Source organism: Bradysia coprophila (assembly GCF_014529535.1).
Source record: "Bradysia coprophila strain Holo2 chromosome IV unlocalized genomic scaffold, BU_Bcop_v1 contig_81, whole genome shotgun sequence".
NCBI lineage: Eukaryota > Metazoa > Arthropoda > Insecta > Diptera > Sciaridae > Bradysia > Bradysia coprophila.
Genome location: NW_023503375.1, coordinates 2,275,770 through 2,290,771, shown reverse-complemented (window position 1 = coordinate 2,290,771; position 15,002 = coordinate 2,275,770). Strand labels below are relative to the sequence as shown.

The window sequence follows — 15,002 nt, the reverse complement described above, 5'->3', positions numbered from 1 at the left end:
TGTGTGCATTAAATAAATTGAAAAGGTTTTCTCGTCGGATAGAGTGTGTACACGGTCAATGTAATCTCTGATTTACATTTGAATTAATGAATTAGTTTCCTTCTCTTGCGTAATCCATTAAAATTGGACTTTTCCCGAGGAAAATATGGAAAGTACGGTATGTCTCTCACCAGTAAATGCCTATTTCATACAGACTCTTAACACAAGCTTTTGCATCTGTTAACAACAGCAAGCACAAAAGTAAGCGATGATCACTGATCACTCCGTCTTATGTGGAATTAGAAATGTTAAAATGGATGAAGTACTAGATTTTTGTATGTAATTGCTGAAAATTCTTTGAACAAAGATGTTATAGATTTGTGAAAGGTTAAACATTCATGAACTCATTACTACAATCATTTCACTGTAGTAAGCTTTAGTAAAATAATTGCGAAGTTTCAACCTTATTTCATTAATTTGACACTAAAGCTGACACTATCGTCTTCTACGAGTTTCGCTTTCGACACAGAATTAAACAAGTTATCTCCCCTACAAATTTCAGATCGCAGGACTCGATTTTCTAAGAGCTTCAGCCATTTAAAGTTAGTTTAAAGTTAGCCAATGATTGCGATTGCCTTATAACATAATAATTGAAATTCCACATTCCGAAATGGCAGAGAGAGATACATATGATCTATATGTTGAATCGATGCCAGTGATGCAAGATTGATTAAACGAAGTCAATTATTATGTTCTTGTTTTGTTGTGTATTGGTTCGGTAATATAAAACATGACTGCATTTAGGTGAATGAGTTTGTCTGAAGTTAGTAGTCAAAACCGTTCAATGTAAACTCTTCATTAATTTAACGACATTGAAATGAAATGGAACATTAAACCAAGAAGATTGATTCAATGAAAACAAAACGCGAAGTGTATCAAACGTTTCGTTAATTATTGAAGATAGTTTCAATTGTGTGAAGAAACTTTGTGTAGATAACATGTAACCAGCAATCAGATATCATCAACAGTTTATTGCTTGATGGCATCAATTCAATTTTAATCATGAAGAATTGGGGTAAACGGGCCTTCGGGGATTACGAAAATGTTAATTAATTTATAATGATCGTAAATGTGTCGCAACCTAGTCAATTGTTCAGTCATTAAGCGAAGAACATTTATCACATAAGACCGAAAAGTGTGTTACCGCTATCTGTCGTTGTGATGCATACACACGACTACTGTAAAACCTGGAATTTTACAAAAATCTTATTTCGCAGATAACATTACCGAGTACTTAAAACGTGAATAATAAAATTCATTATGGACCATCACACAACACAATTAATAAAATGCTTTGTGTAATGTGAGACTTCGATCCAGTTTAAGAATTTACGACCGAATACAAAGTACTTTGATTGTACAGCTTTTTTTTCTGTTGTTGAACTAAAAATAATAATCATGTCATCGAATACGTGTGGTTCTTTGTAGATTTCTTTTGTTGGTGTAGTGAGTGGATTTGGATTTCAGATGTAGCTATGAATGGAACATTAAGTATAATATACATTCACGACTGTGGAATGTGTAAGAAACACGTTTTCACTCTAGTTACTTGACTATTATTCAATATTTTAAGTTTTGTTGCGATAAAAAATAGGAATTTGGTCACAGCTGAAGTCAGACGTAGAGAATTCGATTTCTACATAGAATTCTAGCTCCAATGTTGAAATTAACTAAACTATTTACTCTCTCTACTCTACATTCTGTGTTGAGATTTAGCTACTGTGTATTAGAGCTAAATCATGAATATACTTTAGTTCTTTATTAAAACTCTTAATAACCTGTCGTTTAATTACTCACTGCTAACAAGTTATGGGCCCAGAACGCTTCAACTGCGCATAAATAATGATAATTCTGCATAAACACTTTTGAGATGCCAAATTGCCTACTTTACCTCTACAAAGTTGCATGAAATGTCTGTTTTGACTCACACAAATAAAACATTCCCTTTGCTGTACGAAACACATTCAAAGAGGCCTTAGTCTACATACAGTAGACTCAAAAAATTTCTAACCTAGAAAGCGATTGGAAGACTGCTCCGGGAAGTCTTGGTACAGGGCCCAGAAAAATCACTTTACAAATACTCACTTTACAAATACCCGTAAAGTTAAAGTCATTAGCTCAGCCTGACTCTCAGCTTCTTACAAAGTTATAGTACAGCATTTTTCGAAGCAGTTTCTCCCTCGCTAGAAAGCCATGATCACAGCCAACATCTAAAAACAACATGTTGATCTCTCTATTCCATCATGTCCTGCAGTCAACAGTCAACGTTAAGCCTATACTAAAGTTGATTTCTCTATTCTATCATATCTCTTGTTAAGTCCTGCTGGTGTATTTAACAGTCAACGTTGAAGCTAGAAACGCTATGTTGAATTCTCTGTCCCATCATATCCCTCAAGACCTGTTGGTTTATAGGGCAAACATGCATTTAATTGTCTCAATTTATCGACCGTTATTGCAAATTTAATTTGAAAACAATTGCATCACCAACATTTAACCATATTGTGAGTTCGTTTTCTAAAAATAGTTCTGCTTTCACCTGGAAAAATGCAGTGACTTCGTACTGAAAGGAGCTATATCAACCACCACGTTGCACCCAGTAATTCTCTCCCATTCGATGACAATAATAATAGTACTTATACCAGCATGTATACCTCAACATAACATATTGTACTCCCATTGCTTTCCTCTATATCAAATTTTTGCGAGAAAAATCAATAAAATTCTGTTCTGCGATTTAATATACGTACGAGCCGAGATACCGATTTCTCTCTCGAAAAGAGTTTAGTTCAAGGCCAACAATATATTCATCCGAATATAAATTCAACACAGAACACTGCGACCTTCAATAATGTGGTGCACGCAGCATCCGAAAAGGTTTGAATTTTGGGGGAGAAATGTGTCATGTGTTCATGGGAGTTTTTGTTTGAATTCATCCGATTTTCCTTGAAACGTTTATTGTATTGTTAAATGTTTAACAGAACTGAAATATCAATTGAGTTCGGCAACAAAGCATCGGTGATGAATTTCAATTGGGAAAAGTATTACCACCCCATTTTCAGTAGTGTTATATCTGTGTTCAACACTTTGATGTACATTGTGCATTGTGACTCACCAGTATGGTATGGTATGGTATGGTATTATTATTCAACGTTATCAATGGTCATGGTTGTTTTCTTATATTATATAGAGCACATCCGTTTGTTACAAAAAAAGCAAAACTGAAGAGCATTGGATATATTCTCACTTAACTATGAATGTAGGTCATATTCCTACACACAAAATATATCCAATTTCAATCCACTTTTCTTCTTAATTTTTTTTTTTTTTATTTATTTATTTATTTTATGCAACTCAAGTATAGAGAGGTATACGAGACATGCAAGAAAAGAAAACACATTTTTCATAGCAATTACACCGAGCATATTGTGGCGAGAAGTATATAGTTAATGGTAATGGTATGGTTTCTTCTTCTACTTGTTCTGTGGTAAATAAAGTGTGAATTCACACACCATCCATCTCATCATCTCATTGATAAATGGTAACCTTGGTTTACAAGAATTTGTTCACACTTGAATTAAAAATGAATTTAATGTGGGATAAACGAACACACAACAAATTTCAACATTCTTTCTGCATGAAAATTCAAAACAAAAAAAGAATTAATTTCCTGTGTCATCAATACACAAACACATCTAACACAATAAACAATTTTGTTTTTTTTTTCGCAAAGTAATAATTAAACTGAAGAAATAATTAATTTTAATTATTTTAATTCGTACACTTTAATTAACACGTCGGATGTGAACACATAACATTCAAAATTCATCTGTGTAATCGTCGAATCAAGCTCGAAGATTTTATTCACAATCACACGGATAATTTTAATTTACCTTCTTAACCGATTACACTATTCCCATTTAACGTAAAATCTTTGATGTCTTTTCCCGTAATTACACTTCTTTAAAGCACACAATGAAACACAAGAATTAATAATAAAAAAAATAAGAAAACTCCGAAAAGCAAAATTAAAATCAAATCATAAAATCATAACAACAATTTATGCCGAACCGAAGGACGCAGATGTGATTCATGCGAGAGTCAACTTGTATTTGTCGTTGTTTAACTGGTTGTGGAGTGTGGCAGAGTAGAAACAGAAAATATTCGAGTTGTGAGCACAAGTATAATACAACCGAGATGAGTGTTCGTCAGAGGAATTCGAGCATATTGCATCGTGTATCAATTCATCGGGCTTCGTCTCGTCAACACGAAACATCGAACGTGTACGCGCGGCTGGCAATATAATATGCAACTCGGTTTCGGAGACGATTAAATGCAAGTGTTTTGATTGTGTTTGTTTTCGTTTAGTATGATAGTGTGGCGTGTAGGGTGTTGTATCTTTCAAGTTGATGTGGAATATGGAATGGAATATGGAAATCGAGAGAAGGAAATAATTTGTAATGAAGGGATTGGAGAGACTTCTAGATCTGACTTTCTAAAGAAATTTTCTTTTGAGAATGTAGTGAGGGATTCTTTTGAATTTCGACTGACCAAAATCGGCGCTATTTATTCCAGGACTTTTTTATATAAATGCCTAGTTAGGCCTTGGTGCCTAGGCCCCAAACCAGTCTCAGATATTTTTGATCTTCCATACCTGGCTGGTTGTAAGTGAATAAAAGTCGAAAAATGGGGTTTCGTAGTCCGTATTTCATTTCCGTAAGGTGGTGAGGACACGGGCGTGTATGGGTTCGTTGGAAAGCCGATGTCGAGTACTCCCGGGGCAAATATTAAATTTGATGACAAACAGCCGAAAATATGACTTCCGGGTAAATTTCTCAATGTCTATGTAACCTCGGTGAACTTTGATGAGTGCTGTGTCCCCACTAATGCATTTATTTGATTAAATTATTACTTATTATGAATGTGGAGGACCTCAGCTTTACAGTGATACGCATATTTAGTAGTTTGGCGAAGTGAAACACACAGTTTTCATCTGTTAGGTAGTCATGTGCCAAACTACTGAATATAGGTATAGGTGTAAAGCTTAGGTCGTCCACATTCATAATAAGTAATAATTTAACCAAATAATTGCATTAGTGAGGTCACAGCACTCATCAAAGGTCACATGGATTTTGAGAAATTTTCCGGAAGTCATATTTTCGGCCGTTTGTCATCAAATTTTTAGAAGTTAATATTTACCCCGGTAGTACTCGACATCAGCTTTCCAACTAACCCATACACGCCCGTGTCATCGCCACCTTACGGAAACGAAATCCGGACTGCAAAACCCCATTTTTCGACTTTTGGCCACTTACAACCAGTCACGTATAGAAGATCAAAAATATCTGAGACTGGTTTCGGTCAGTCGAAATTCAAAAGAATCCCTCAGTGTAAAAATAGGTCTAATATTGAAAAAATTGCATTACAAACTCAAAGATTCTTTTATTTCTTTCTTCAGATTTTAAGTGATAGGACACGCGTAATATATATTATGCACCTGTTGCCAAGATTGGTATTTTGACGTGTAGGACATTATTGCCCTAGCCGAAGGCGTGGGCCATAATGCCTACTCGTCAAAATAACAGTCTGGCAATAGGTGCATATCATATTTTATCTGTCGAGAACAGATATATCGAGATAAACAAAAACTCCCTAGAGTGATAAGCTCGAGATTATCGTTCTAGACAGATAAATATAGTATATTTCAACATACCCCAATACACACAAGATGTGTGTGCACGCGCGGGCGAAGCCCAAGCGAAAACACACATCGAGTGTGTATTGGGGTATTTTGAAAGATGTTTTTCTGTAATAGTGAGAGTGTGTTGGTGCATTCCTTCCCAACCGTTACTTTCCTTCTCGACCGTTTGCTTTCCCTACCGACCGATTCATATCATAGCTCACCAATACACTCTCACGTATACAGAAAAACATATTATTGACAAATGAATAAATGAAGAAAATGTGAAATTTTTACATTAAAACATTACACTGAAAAAAAATGGGCCAGTTTCAATTTTGATAGTAGAATTTGCAATTTTAAAAAGTTGGTTTGATAACTTAAATAGTTGAATCTGCAACCCCGAAAGTTGAATTAAAAATTCAAATTACTGATTCTACTAGCTCAAAAGTTGAAATAGCGATTGTGATAGTTGAATCTGCAATTTGTTTAGTTGAGCCAAAGATTTCGATAGTAAAATTGGCGATCCTAAAAGTCAAAATAGTAATAGAAATAGTTGAATTGACCATTTCAATCAAATAAATCAGTATTTTTAGTAGCTGAGTCTGCTAAGGAAAAAGTTGAACTGGCTATGCGGTTAATTTAGTCTGTCAATTTGTTTGTTGAGGCAGAAATTTCGATAGTAACCTTAGCAATATTTAAAGTTAAAATAAGATCTGAAATTGTTGAATCGACTATTCTGTTAAATAAATTCGCAATTTTATCAGCTAGTTTTTCTAATTAAAAAGTTGAGTTTCCGCAGTCGTTAGTTAAGTTTTTTAATCAATAATATTGAGCTTTATAGTCTAACATATAGCTGCACCTGAAAACACTCTTCATCTGACGTGTATAATAATTTACTTGCTGCATATTTTCGTTGTATTAAATCAACCAGCCAAGATAGTCTGTTAAAATGCATTGGAAGTGAAATGATACGTGGTGCTTTATTATTCAAATAGCAAATTGTTTTATTTACAATTTGGATAAGCAAACAATTTTATTTTAGGTCATTAATTAGCTGACATATTCTGGAAGTTAAGAGAGACTCCACTTTTACATTCAAAAAGAGTCGATTTACCAACAACCAAACAGCTTTTGACTCTGGTGGGTACGGAATGTCCAGCAATATAAACAAATATAAGCAATACTGCAGTGCAGTCAAAAAGTCTTCGCATGGAATTTGTGTGTCGTGAATGACAACAATGAAAGTTTTAATTTTTCTGGCGGATCGTCCCTGTCCTATTATATACGGATGCCACTTGATTCCTCGATTCATGCAAGTCTCGTTCCGCGCATTGATTACTGCTTCCATTGACTCATTTTTAATAAATTTTAGGAATGTGTCCTGAGAGTCCTTGTATGTGGGTTTCCACTGACCAACAGCAAACGCTGGTGGCAGTAAATAATGCAGCACGAGCGACAATGCTGCATCTTTCGCTGATGATTCTGTAAATAGTAAAAATGCAGTAGATTCGAGTTGTCAAATTATTTGATAATTTCAGATATGAAATTTGGACAAATAAACAGTGCACATCAAGCTTAGATCGGTTAAGGATGGAAAGACTATAGATTCACCGTTTGTGAGGCTTAAAAATGTGTTCAAGTTAGTGTTCCATAATATAGCGTATCGAATTTTGCAAATTTTAAGGTCCTCGATAGCCTATGTGCAGAAAACGTAGATCATCGAAAACTGTATCCGGGCATGTGGTTGATGGATCCGAGGGAGCCTGGGAAGAAGTCCTTCCGGACGACTTTAGGTTTCCCATGGTCATAGCTCGGAAAGTTGAGAGTATTTACGCCCTATTCCATATTTTGAGCAAAACAAATTTCATCCCAGTACGATTCAATAGATTTTGTCATGAGTACATCAGATATAACACGAAGGATACACACTTACCTTTGAGCTTATGTACTTTGTTCGCAAAACACTGCCCTTTGGCGTTTATACTGCTTACGATATATTTCCAATTATTGGAAAAAAATAAATTCCAATTGTTGGATGGCACTGCTCTGTTTCCGTGGATTTTTATAAAGTCCAAATTGATCTGTTCAAGAAATAATCAAATAAATTAGTGTGATTGAAAAATTTTCTTAATTTTTCTAGTCACTAAAACTTTACGATTTACGATTATCGTTTGTTTGATTTTACTTGAAAAAAAAAAAAAACAAAACAAAAACAAACAGAACTCGACGATGAATAAAATGTGCCCACAAGAAACGATCAAATATTCAAAGTATGCGAATAGACCTGCGACATTAAATTTAAGGTCTCTGACCGTGATTTGTGGTATTGACAATTTTTAACTTTCTGCGTCATTTTCTTGGAATCATGTTATATCCAGGAGTAGTGGCTAACTTTATCGTGAAGATTGAACATTTGGCTTCGGAATTAATCAAAAATCAATCAATATTTAAAGAATTTCTTTAATTAAGTTTAATATTTTAATTGGATCGAGATTTGTGTTATGGTGTCCGTGATTTGCGGTATTTCATATGAAATTCAATAGAGACCGATATTTGGAGGTATCTAAAGCGTCATACAAATTATACCGCAAATCAAGGTCTAATAGAATCGTGATTTGCGGTATAATTTGTTTTACATGTAAATTTACATAAGCAAATCATGGTCAGATTTTCGCATTTGCAAATCACGGTCAGGGACCTTATTTGTAAGAAATGTAACTTGCCTACACACTTGTCAATTGACGATTTCATTTGTGTTGTTATTCCTTTGACTGAACGTCAGGTTAGGGACTGTTCACATATTACGTCACGATATTTTAAGGAATTTTTGACACCCCCTGCCACTCGTTACGCAAAAAGGATTAAATTTTACCCAAGTTTGTTGGAACCGTCATGTTTTGCTGTACAGTCCCCCCATTCGAATGTAATATGTGAACAGTCCATTAGACTGCACCAATTCAAGTTTCAATGTCAGGAAAAATTATCACAAAAACGATTTACTATTTCGCTCATATCGGCACTTAAGTATGGTTTCCATTCAACAAAAAGTACTCCGTGAGAGAGCAAGCTGTCAAATAATCAAAAATTGAAAAAAATCGATCTTTTCGCTCACTCGGAGCACTTTTTTGGTAATTGGAAATCAAGTATTAGAGACACAATTGTAAAAACATTTTGTGTTGAGAATATAGTCAAAATCGATCCACTCTACTTGCGGATCATCCGTAAATACCGTCAGCTGTTTTTTCACAAGTAGAGATTATGCAATACGCTGATACTACTGATACTGTCGCAACAAGCATCGTTCACCATTTTTCATGACACACATTATCAAATGAGGATATTGTACAGTCAAACTGCTCAAACAATAACATTGGTGGAACGTACGAATGTGGTAAATGGGATCGACTGAAGCATTTAGTTCAAAAGATTCATGATTAAAATATCAATGTCCGGTCAATAACGCTGAAGATGTGCAGGAAGGTCGAGACCGTAGCGAGTTAAAATTTGGAAGTTTTAAAGTTACTTAAATTGTGTTTGTTTAAATGGCTTTGGGTAAACTTTCATTTACGTTTTACGAAACAAATGAAATAATTCTTACCAACGACATTCCTATCTCTTTTTTTATTATAGGCCACTCATGTATAAAGTCGTCGAATGAGTCGTATTCAGACATTTTCTTTTGACGGTAATCGAAGCTCATCTTCCAGTTGTCGATGTAAACATCGTCGTCATGACCATCACATTTTAACATGTTGATTGACTCTAAGAAGAGCAAGGATTATTTAAAGCATATTTTACTAATGAATCAATGAACCTACCGGTGGGCTCAAGTACATCAAAATCAGCTTCGACCAATTCGTCTCGAAGTAGTTCTTTTTTCTCCTTAATATCGTTGCTTCGTTTACGGTGATACAGATTATATAGCGATCCCGAATATCCTTTGCCGTTGTGCATAATGTAATTGGTCTGCGAACATGAATATTATCTTAAAATATAATTTCAGTAGTTTCACGTCAAAAATACCGTCGCCTCCGTTGGAAAAAGTTTGCAGATTTGATAGGATACACTTTCCATTACAGATATATCCATGTATATATCCTTTACTCGAGCAAACTGAACGATAGCTTCATTTACTGATTTTCGATTTTTTTTGCTCAATGATCCGTACAGTTCGTATTTCGAAATGATCTCTTCCCACACTGGGTTTCCACCCTTCACGAGAGCTTCGATATTAATCGCCTGAAATCGTTTGCAAATCAGTCATCAGAGCCGTAAATTGAAAAATGTTTGAAATGGTTGAAGATAGTCCGTTTGGCAATTCTCTATTTCTAACATTATTCCGGACCTACCTAAAATACGAAACAGAATACTCACTTCTACTAAACCATCACTTTCCTTCGGTAGACATGTAAGACTGCTTGTGTCCTCATTTGAATCAACGTCTGTAAATGTACGGTACGATCGATTGGGACTGAGTGCTTCTATTCTGAGTATTGTAATTTTTCTTCCTAAAATATATGATTGAACATGCGGGGAAATTGTGAGATACAAAATATGATGATCTTGAGTTACAATGAGCTTTTTTTCTCGAAATTACCAATTTAAATGAATTGGTTTAAAGGTTTAAAATTTAGGAATTTTAAACTTGAGAAATCTCGAAATATCAACTTTAACTCACCATCTTGATCATCGACTCGTTCTTCTCCATCAGTCACGCTTGTGTCTCCATTCACTTGTGATCGTGAACTCTAAAAGTGAAAACATATCTAATACGTTACAAATTTCAAAACAGCCAGTAATGTCAGGGCTGTGTCGTAAAATTGAATTTAATTGAGACAAAAAATTGGTTCTTAACTTGAGTCATGATTTCAAACAATTTTAAACAAAATTAAAGAATCCGCAGTGAGAAAACGTTTCGTTAAGTCTCATGAGTTAAGGCAGCGCGTAAAATCTTAATTTTAAAGGAAGCTTAGCTATGCTTACCGATGCGGACTGCTCGATTTCGAGATTTTCAGACAACTTGTCGGAAATCGTTCGTTTTTTCCCATCAGTTTGGACGTCTTCCGTTTCACAAGGCGCCCCATGTTCATAACCACAATTTTCAGTGAACCGCGCAGAAGTGCGCTTGTGCGGACCATCCAAATCAGTATCGCCTGATAAATCGTCATCTTTCTCAGCTTCAACACATTCAACAGAATACGTCAATTTCGACGATTGAACATTTCCGGCAGTCTTATGCCCATTCTCATTTTCACAATGCTGACCAGCGTTAACACTTGTTACTGGCTCACACAACTTAAATTTTTTAGCAGCACACTCCTCAGGTAGATCGTTTAGATCAGCGTCCTCTAAAAAATCGTTTCCGTTTTGTTGAGCACCGATGCTACCAACGAGCACTGGATTTTCCGACGAATGATTGCAATTGTCGTCGACTTTTGGGTTAAATTGGTGAGGTGGTGTTTCGAGATCAATGCCGAAATCAATTGGTTTTTTCGGAGCAATTTTTGGCAATGTCTTTGACACAATCTTCTTTTTCCTCGGTTTGAGAACAACCTTGTGGCCTTTAACGAACAAGCGGTAAATTAAAATTAAAATGATGTTGCACAGCACATTTTTATTGATCAAAAAAAGCACTAAATCGTTCAGTGTAAAAACTTAGGTAATTCTCAATTTAAACCATAAATTACACACCTTTGCGGGTTGTTATTTTCTTTTTCGTGGGTTGGCTTTGTCTCGGCATCGTTATTTCGATATTTCGTTGTTCTAGACGTAATAATATAATCAAATCACAAAATTATGTGCAAAAGCTGCTTATACGAATCGGAATATTTAAGACTGATCCTTTAACTCAGTCTACTAGATCAATGCAGCGATTTATTTTACACAGAGTTGTCATGACAACACTTAAAAACTACATGTGGTGATTCTCATAAGTTTCTTTCTTGAAGTAAATGTGGCTTTCTTTAAACTTTAAACAAATATTGCAAATAATTTGATCATTTCTATAAATACATCAAGCTTCGCAATCTGCATAATTTTCTCATTACGAATTGAAAGGTACATTTTGGTTTTAGTGAACCCTTTCACGTTCGCTTACAATGTTTTCTTTTTTCCTAGCTGAAAATGTTACCTTGTCATCAGTGTTCTAAAATTACATCTAATCCAACCGAGTTAATGATTCATTTGAAAACTGCGCATCAGATACGCAGCCACTTGTACACCTGTTCTTTGTGCAATTCGACCTTCGACCAATTGTACAAATTCAGGCAGCATACGGAGAAATGTTTTACAAAAAAAGCCAGAAACGATTCAGTCCAAAAGAGTTTTGTTCAAAAAATAAACCACGACTATCAAATATATGAGAAGCTGGCAAATAACGCCGCTGTTGATTTGGGATGTAAGCTGGCTAGTAACATGAGCGTGCCGAGGAATTCAGTTTTCGAAGTGATCGATGACACACAACGATTTTTAAATTGTGTTGTGGAAGGAATGGAAAGCACTGTACTTTCTTGGATAAAGCCCGAGAATTTGAATGATTTTAAAAACATTTCTTTTTTCCTAGCTGAAAATGTTACCTTGTCATCAGTGTTCTAAAATTACATCTAATCCAACCGAGTTAATGATTCATTTGAAAACTGCGCATCAGATACGCAGCCACTTGTACACCTGTTCTTTGTGCAATTCGACCTTCGACCAATTGTACAAATTCAGGCAGCATACGGAGAAATGTTTTACAAAAAAAGCCAGAAACGATTCAGTCCAAAAGAGTTTTGTTCAAAAAATAAACCACGACTATCAAATATATGAGAAGCTGGCAAATAACGCCGCTGTTGATTTGGGATGTAAGCTGGCTAGTAACATGAGCGTGCCGAGGAATTCAGTTTTCGAAGTGATCGATGACACACAACGATTTTTAAATTGTGTTGTGGAAGGAATGGAAAGCACTGTACTTTCTTGGATAAAGCCCGAGAATTTGAATGATTTTAAAAACATCATTTCCATACTAAATGATTCTTTGGAATGTGTAAACAGTGAAAGCAAACTGAACCAACGATTGCTGGACAAGAAAATAATCAGTTTAGTGCGGAAGGTTAAGGTTGGCGACCGTGTGGTCGATCCATTGCAAGACTGCAACTCTAGCGACAACGATAGCGAATTTAGTAAGGTCGAGACAGTTTCACTGATGCCGGTTCGATTCCAAATACAATCGTTCTTCGAATTGCCAAACGTGTATAAAAAGTGCCAGTTGAATACTGAAAAGATTAATGGTGTCGGCGCCGGCAGTCATTTTATCAACGGAAAATTATGGAAATCAAAGTTGGAGCACTTTCAAAAAGACGACGTCGTCATTCCGTATCATCTTTACATTGATGATACACAAACGAATAACCCACTTGGATGTCATACAACAAACGGTGACCAGACCTGCGTATATTATTCATTTCCAACTTTACCGGATGAGTACAATTCAAGGCTAGAAAACATATTCACAGCACAAGTATTCGAATCACGACTGAGCCGCGATTTCGGCAACGATGCATGTTACGATGAGTTGATAAAACAACTGAATACGTTGGCCGACGATGGAATCGTTTTGAATATCAATGGCAACGAGCAAAGAGTTTATTTCGTTATGGGTCTTTTGCTAGGAGACAACAAAGGTGTTAATGATTGTCTTGGTTATACAACAGGATTCAGAGCAAATTATTGCTGCCGGTTTTGTCGAATGCACCAACATCAAATGCAATTTAGCTATGTTGAAGATTCTAATTACGTTCGTACTATTGAAAACTATAACCAAGATCTTGCAAATGGAAAGCTGAGTGAAACTGGTATATGGGAAAATTCAGTTTTCAACAAAGTTCGTTACTATCACGCTATTCAAGCCTGTGCCGATGTTATGCATGATGTGAACGAGGGTGTGTTGCATTACAATCTTTGCGAGATTATTCTAAGTTTCATTAAAAATGGCTACTTCACACTCGAAATGCTGAACAAAGCAAAGAAAGATTTAAAGTATGATGAGCATGAGGAAAATAATAGAAGCAAAAGTATCACTCTCGATAATTTAACTGCAAAGAAACTGAAAATGACTGCAAGTGAAGTGTATTCGTTCGCTCACCATCTTCCATTTATTTTACTTAATATAACACATGACCTAGTTCGCAATAACCTCGAAAGTAGTGAAACCTGGCGCTTTCTTTTAACAACCCTCAGATTTTTGGATATGACATATTTGCCTTGCTACGATGCAAAAACAATTCACAGTCTTCGCAATGTAATTGCAACGATGAATGAAATGTATGTGAGGCTTTTTAACCAAACACTAAAAGCCAAACATCATTTTACGACGCACTATCCTTCATTAATTGAAAAATTTGGACCTTTGAGATACGCGAGTTCAATGCGATACGAAGCCAACCATCGATTCGTCAAAAATTATACTAAGAACACCACAAGTCGAAGAAATATTGCATATTCGCTTGGAATAAAATTACAATATAATTTTGCTTACCTTCTGATGAAAGGTAATGTGTGTAACGATATTCTAGAGATATCACGACCTAGACTGACGAGAATTTTCGATGAGGATTTTTACAAACTCACTGTGCCATCTAGCGAATTGGAATCACTTGCTCAATGCAATATGCATGTTTCAGACAGAATTAAATTCAATGGATTGACTCTTTCATCGAAATTGTACTTACCGTTCATCGATAACAACTGCATTTATTTGCTTAAGATTTTAAAATTGATCATGTTTTCAACGGACGACCCTTCCTCTATAAGGATTGTTTTCAAAAAATTTGTGAACGTGACATATGAGAGCAATCATGCATGTTATAATGCGTCGAATCTACAACCGCAAACAGATATCATTACATTATCAGATGTACTAAAGAACAGAATATTTCCTGTTGCTTTACATAAAGTAAACGGTTCAAATCTCTTCAGATACAAAACTTTTTGAAAAATATCCATTAAGAAAGGTAATAAAAATGTAAAAATGTTAGATTTTTGTTTTAAAATAGTTACCAACTACAATGTTTTCAACGAGCTCTTAGTCATCGAAAATTGGAAAATCTAAGTCTTGGATCGATAGAAAATGGCGAAATCCCATTACTCAGTATACGCCCCGTTTGTATAGCTTACCCACAGAGTCAAAAAAAAATTCTGGTATGTACCGCAGATAGTTGATCGAGACCAATGGAGCTGTCCCAATACCTTACCACACCTACTGCCGACCGTATCGTATCGGCACACTTTCACCTTCTTTTATTCT

At 35.4% G+C, this 15,002-nt stretch overlaps 2 protein-coding genes across 6 annotated transcripts in view; both read right to left on the bottom strand.

Annotated features, from left to right (window-relative positions):
• The window catches only part of LOC119072386 (serine-rich adhesin for platelets-like), a 72,194-nt gene extending 68,015 nt beyond the window's left edge, over window positions 1-4,179 (bottom strand). For 3 of the 5 annotated variants that reach the window (XM_037177589.1, XM_037177592.1, XM_037177593.1), the window contains exon 1: window positions 3,930-4,179. The gene's annotated coding sequence lies outside the window, so the exon portion shown is untranslated. Of the gene's footprint in view, window positions 1-3,818 lie in introns of all 5 variants that reach the window. The other 2 variants (XM_037177590.1, XM_037177591.1) reach the window with 2 other exon arrangements.
• Window positions 4,180-6,685: 2,506 nt separating this feature from the next.
• Window positions 6,686-14,449, bottom strand: LOC119072133. The gene is made up of 9 exons (XM_037177275.1): window positions 14,428-14,449; window positions 10,703-11,373; window positions 10,398-10,467; window positions 10,094-10,227; window positions 9,743-9,958; window positions 9,538-9,685; window positions 9,318-9,481; window positions 7,653-7,800; window positions 6,686-7,201 (listed from the first exon to the last, which is right to left on the bottom strand). Exons 1-9 carry the CDS (start codon window positions 14,447-14,449, stop codon window positions 6,753-6,755), a joined length of 2,022 nt encoding a protein of 673 aa, XP_037033170.1. The 3' UTR covers window positions 6,686-6,752.
• Window positions 14,450-15,002: the final 553 nt, after the last annotated feature.

Bases quoted from the DNA above. Each gene is read 5' to 3' on its own strand.
- LOC119072133 (XM_037177275.1), bottom strand. From the start codon at position 14,449: ATGCAGTTGTTATCGATGAACG. The intron at 10,228-10,397 runs GTGAGTTAAAGT...CATATATTTTAG, and splicing joins ACGAGTCGATGATCAAGATG to GAAGAAAAATTACAATACTC. The intron at 9,686-9,742 runs GTATTTTTGACG...TCATGTTCGCAG, and splicing joins TTTTTCCAACGGAGGCGACG to ACCAATTACATTATGCACAA.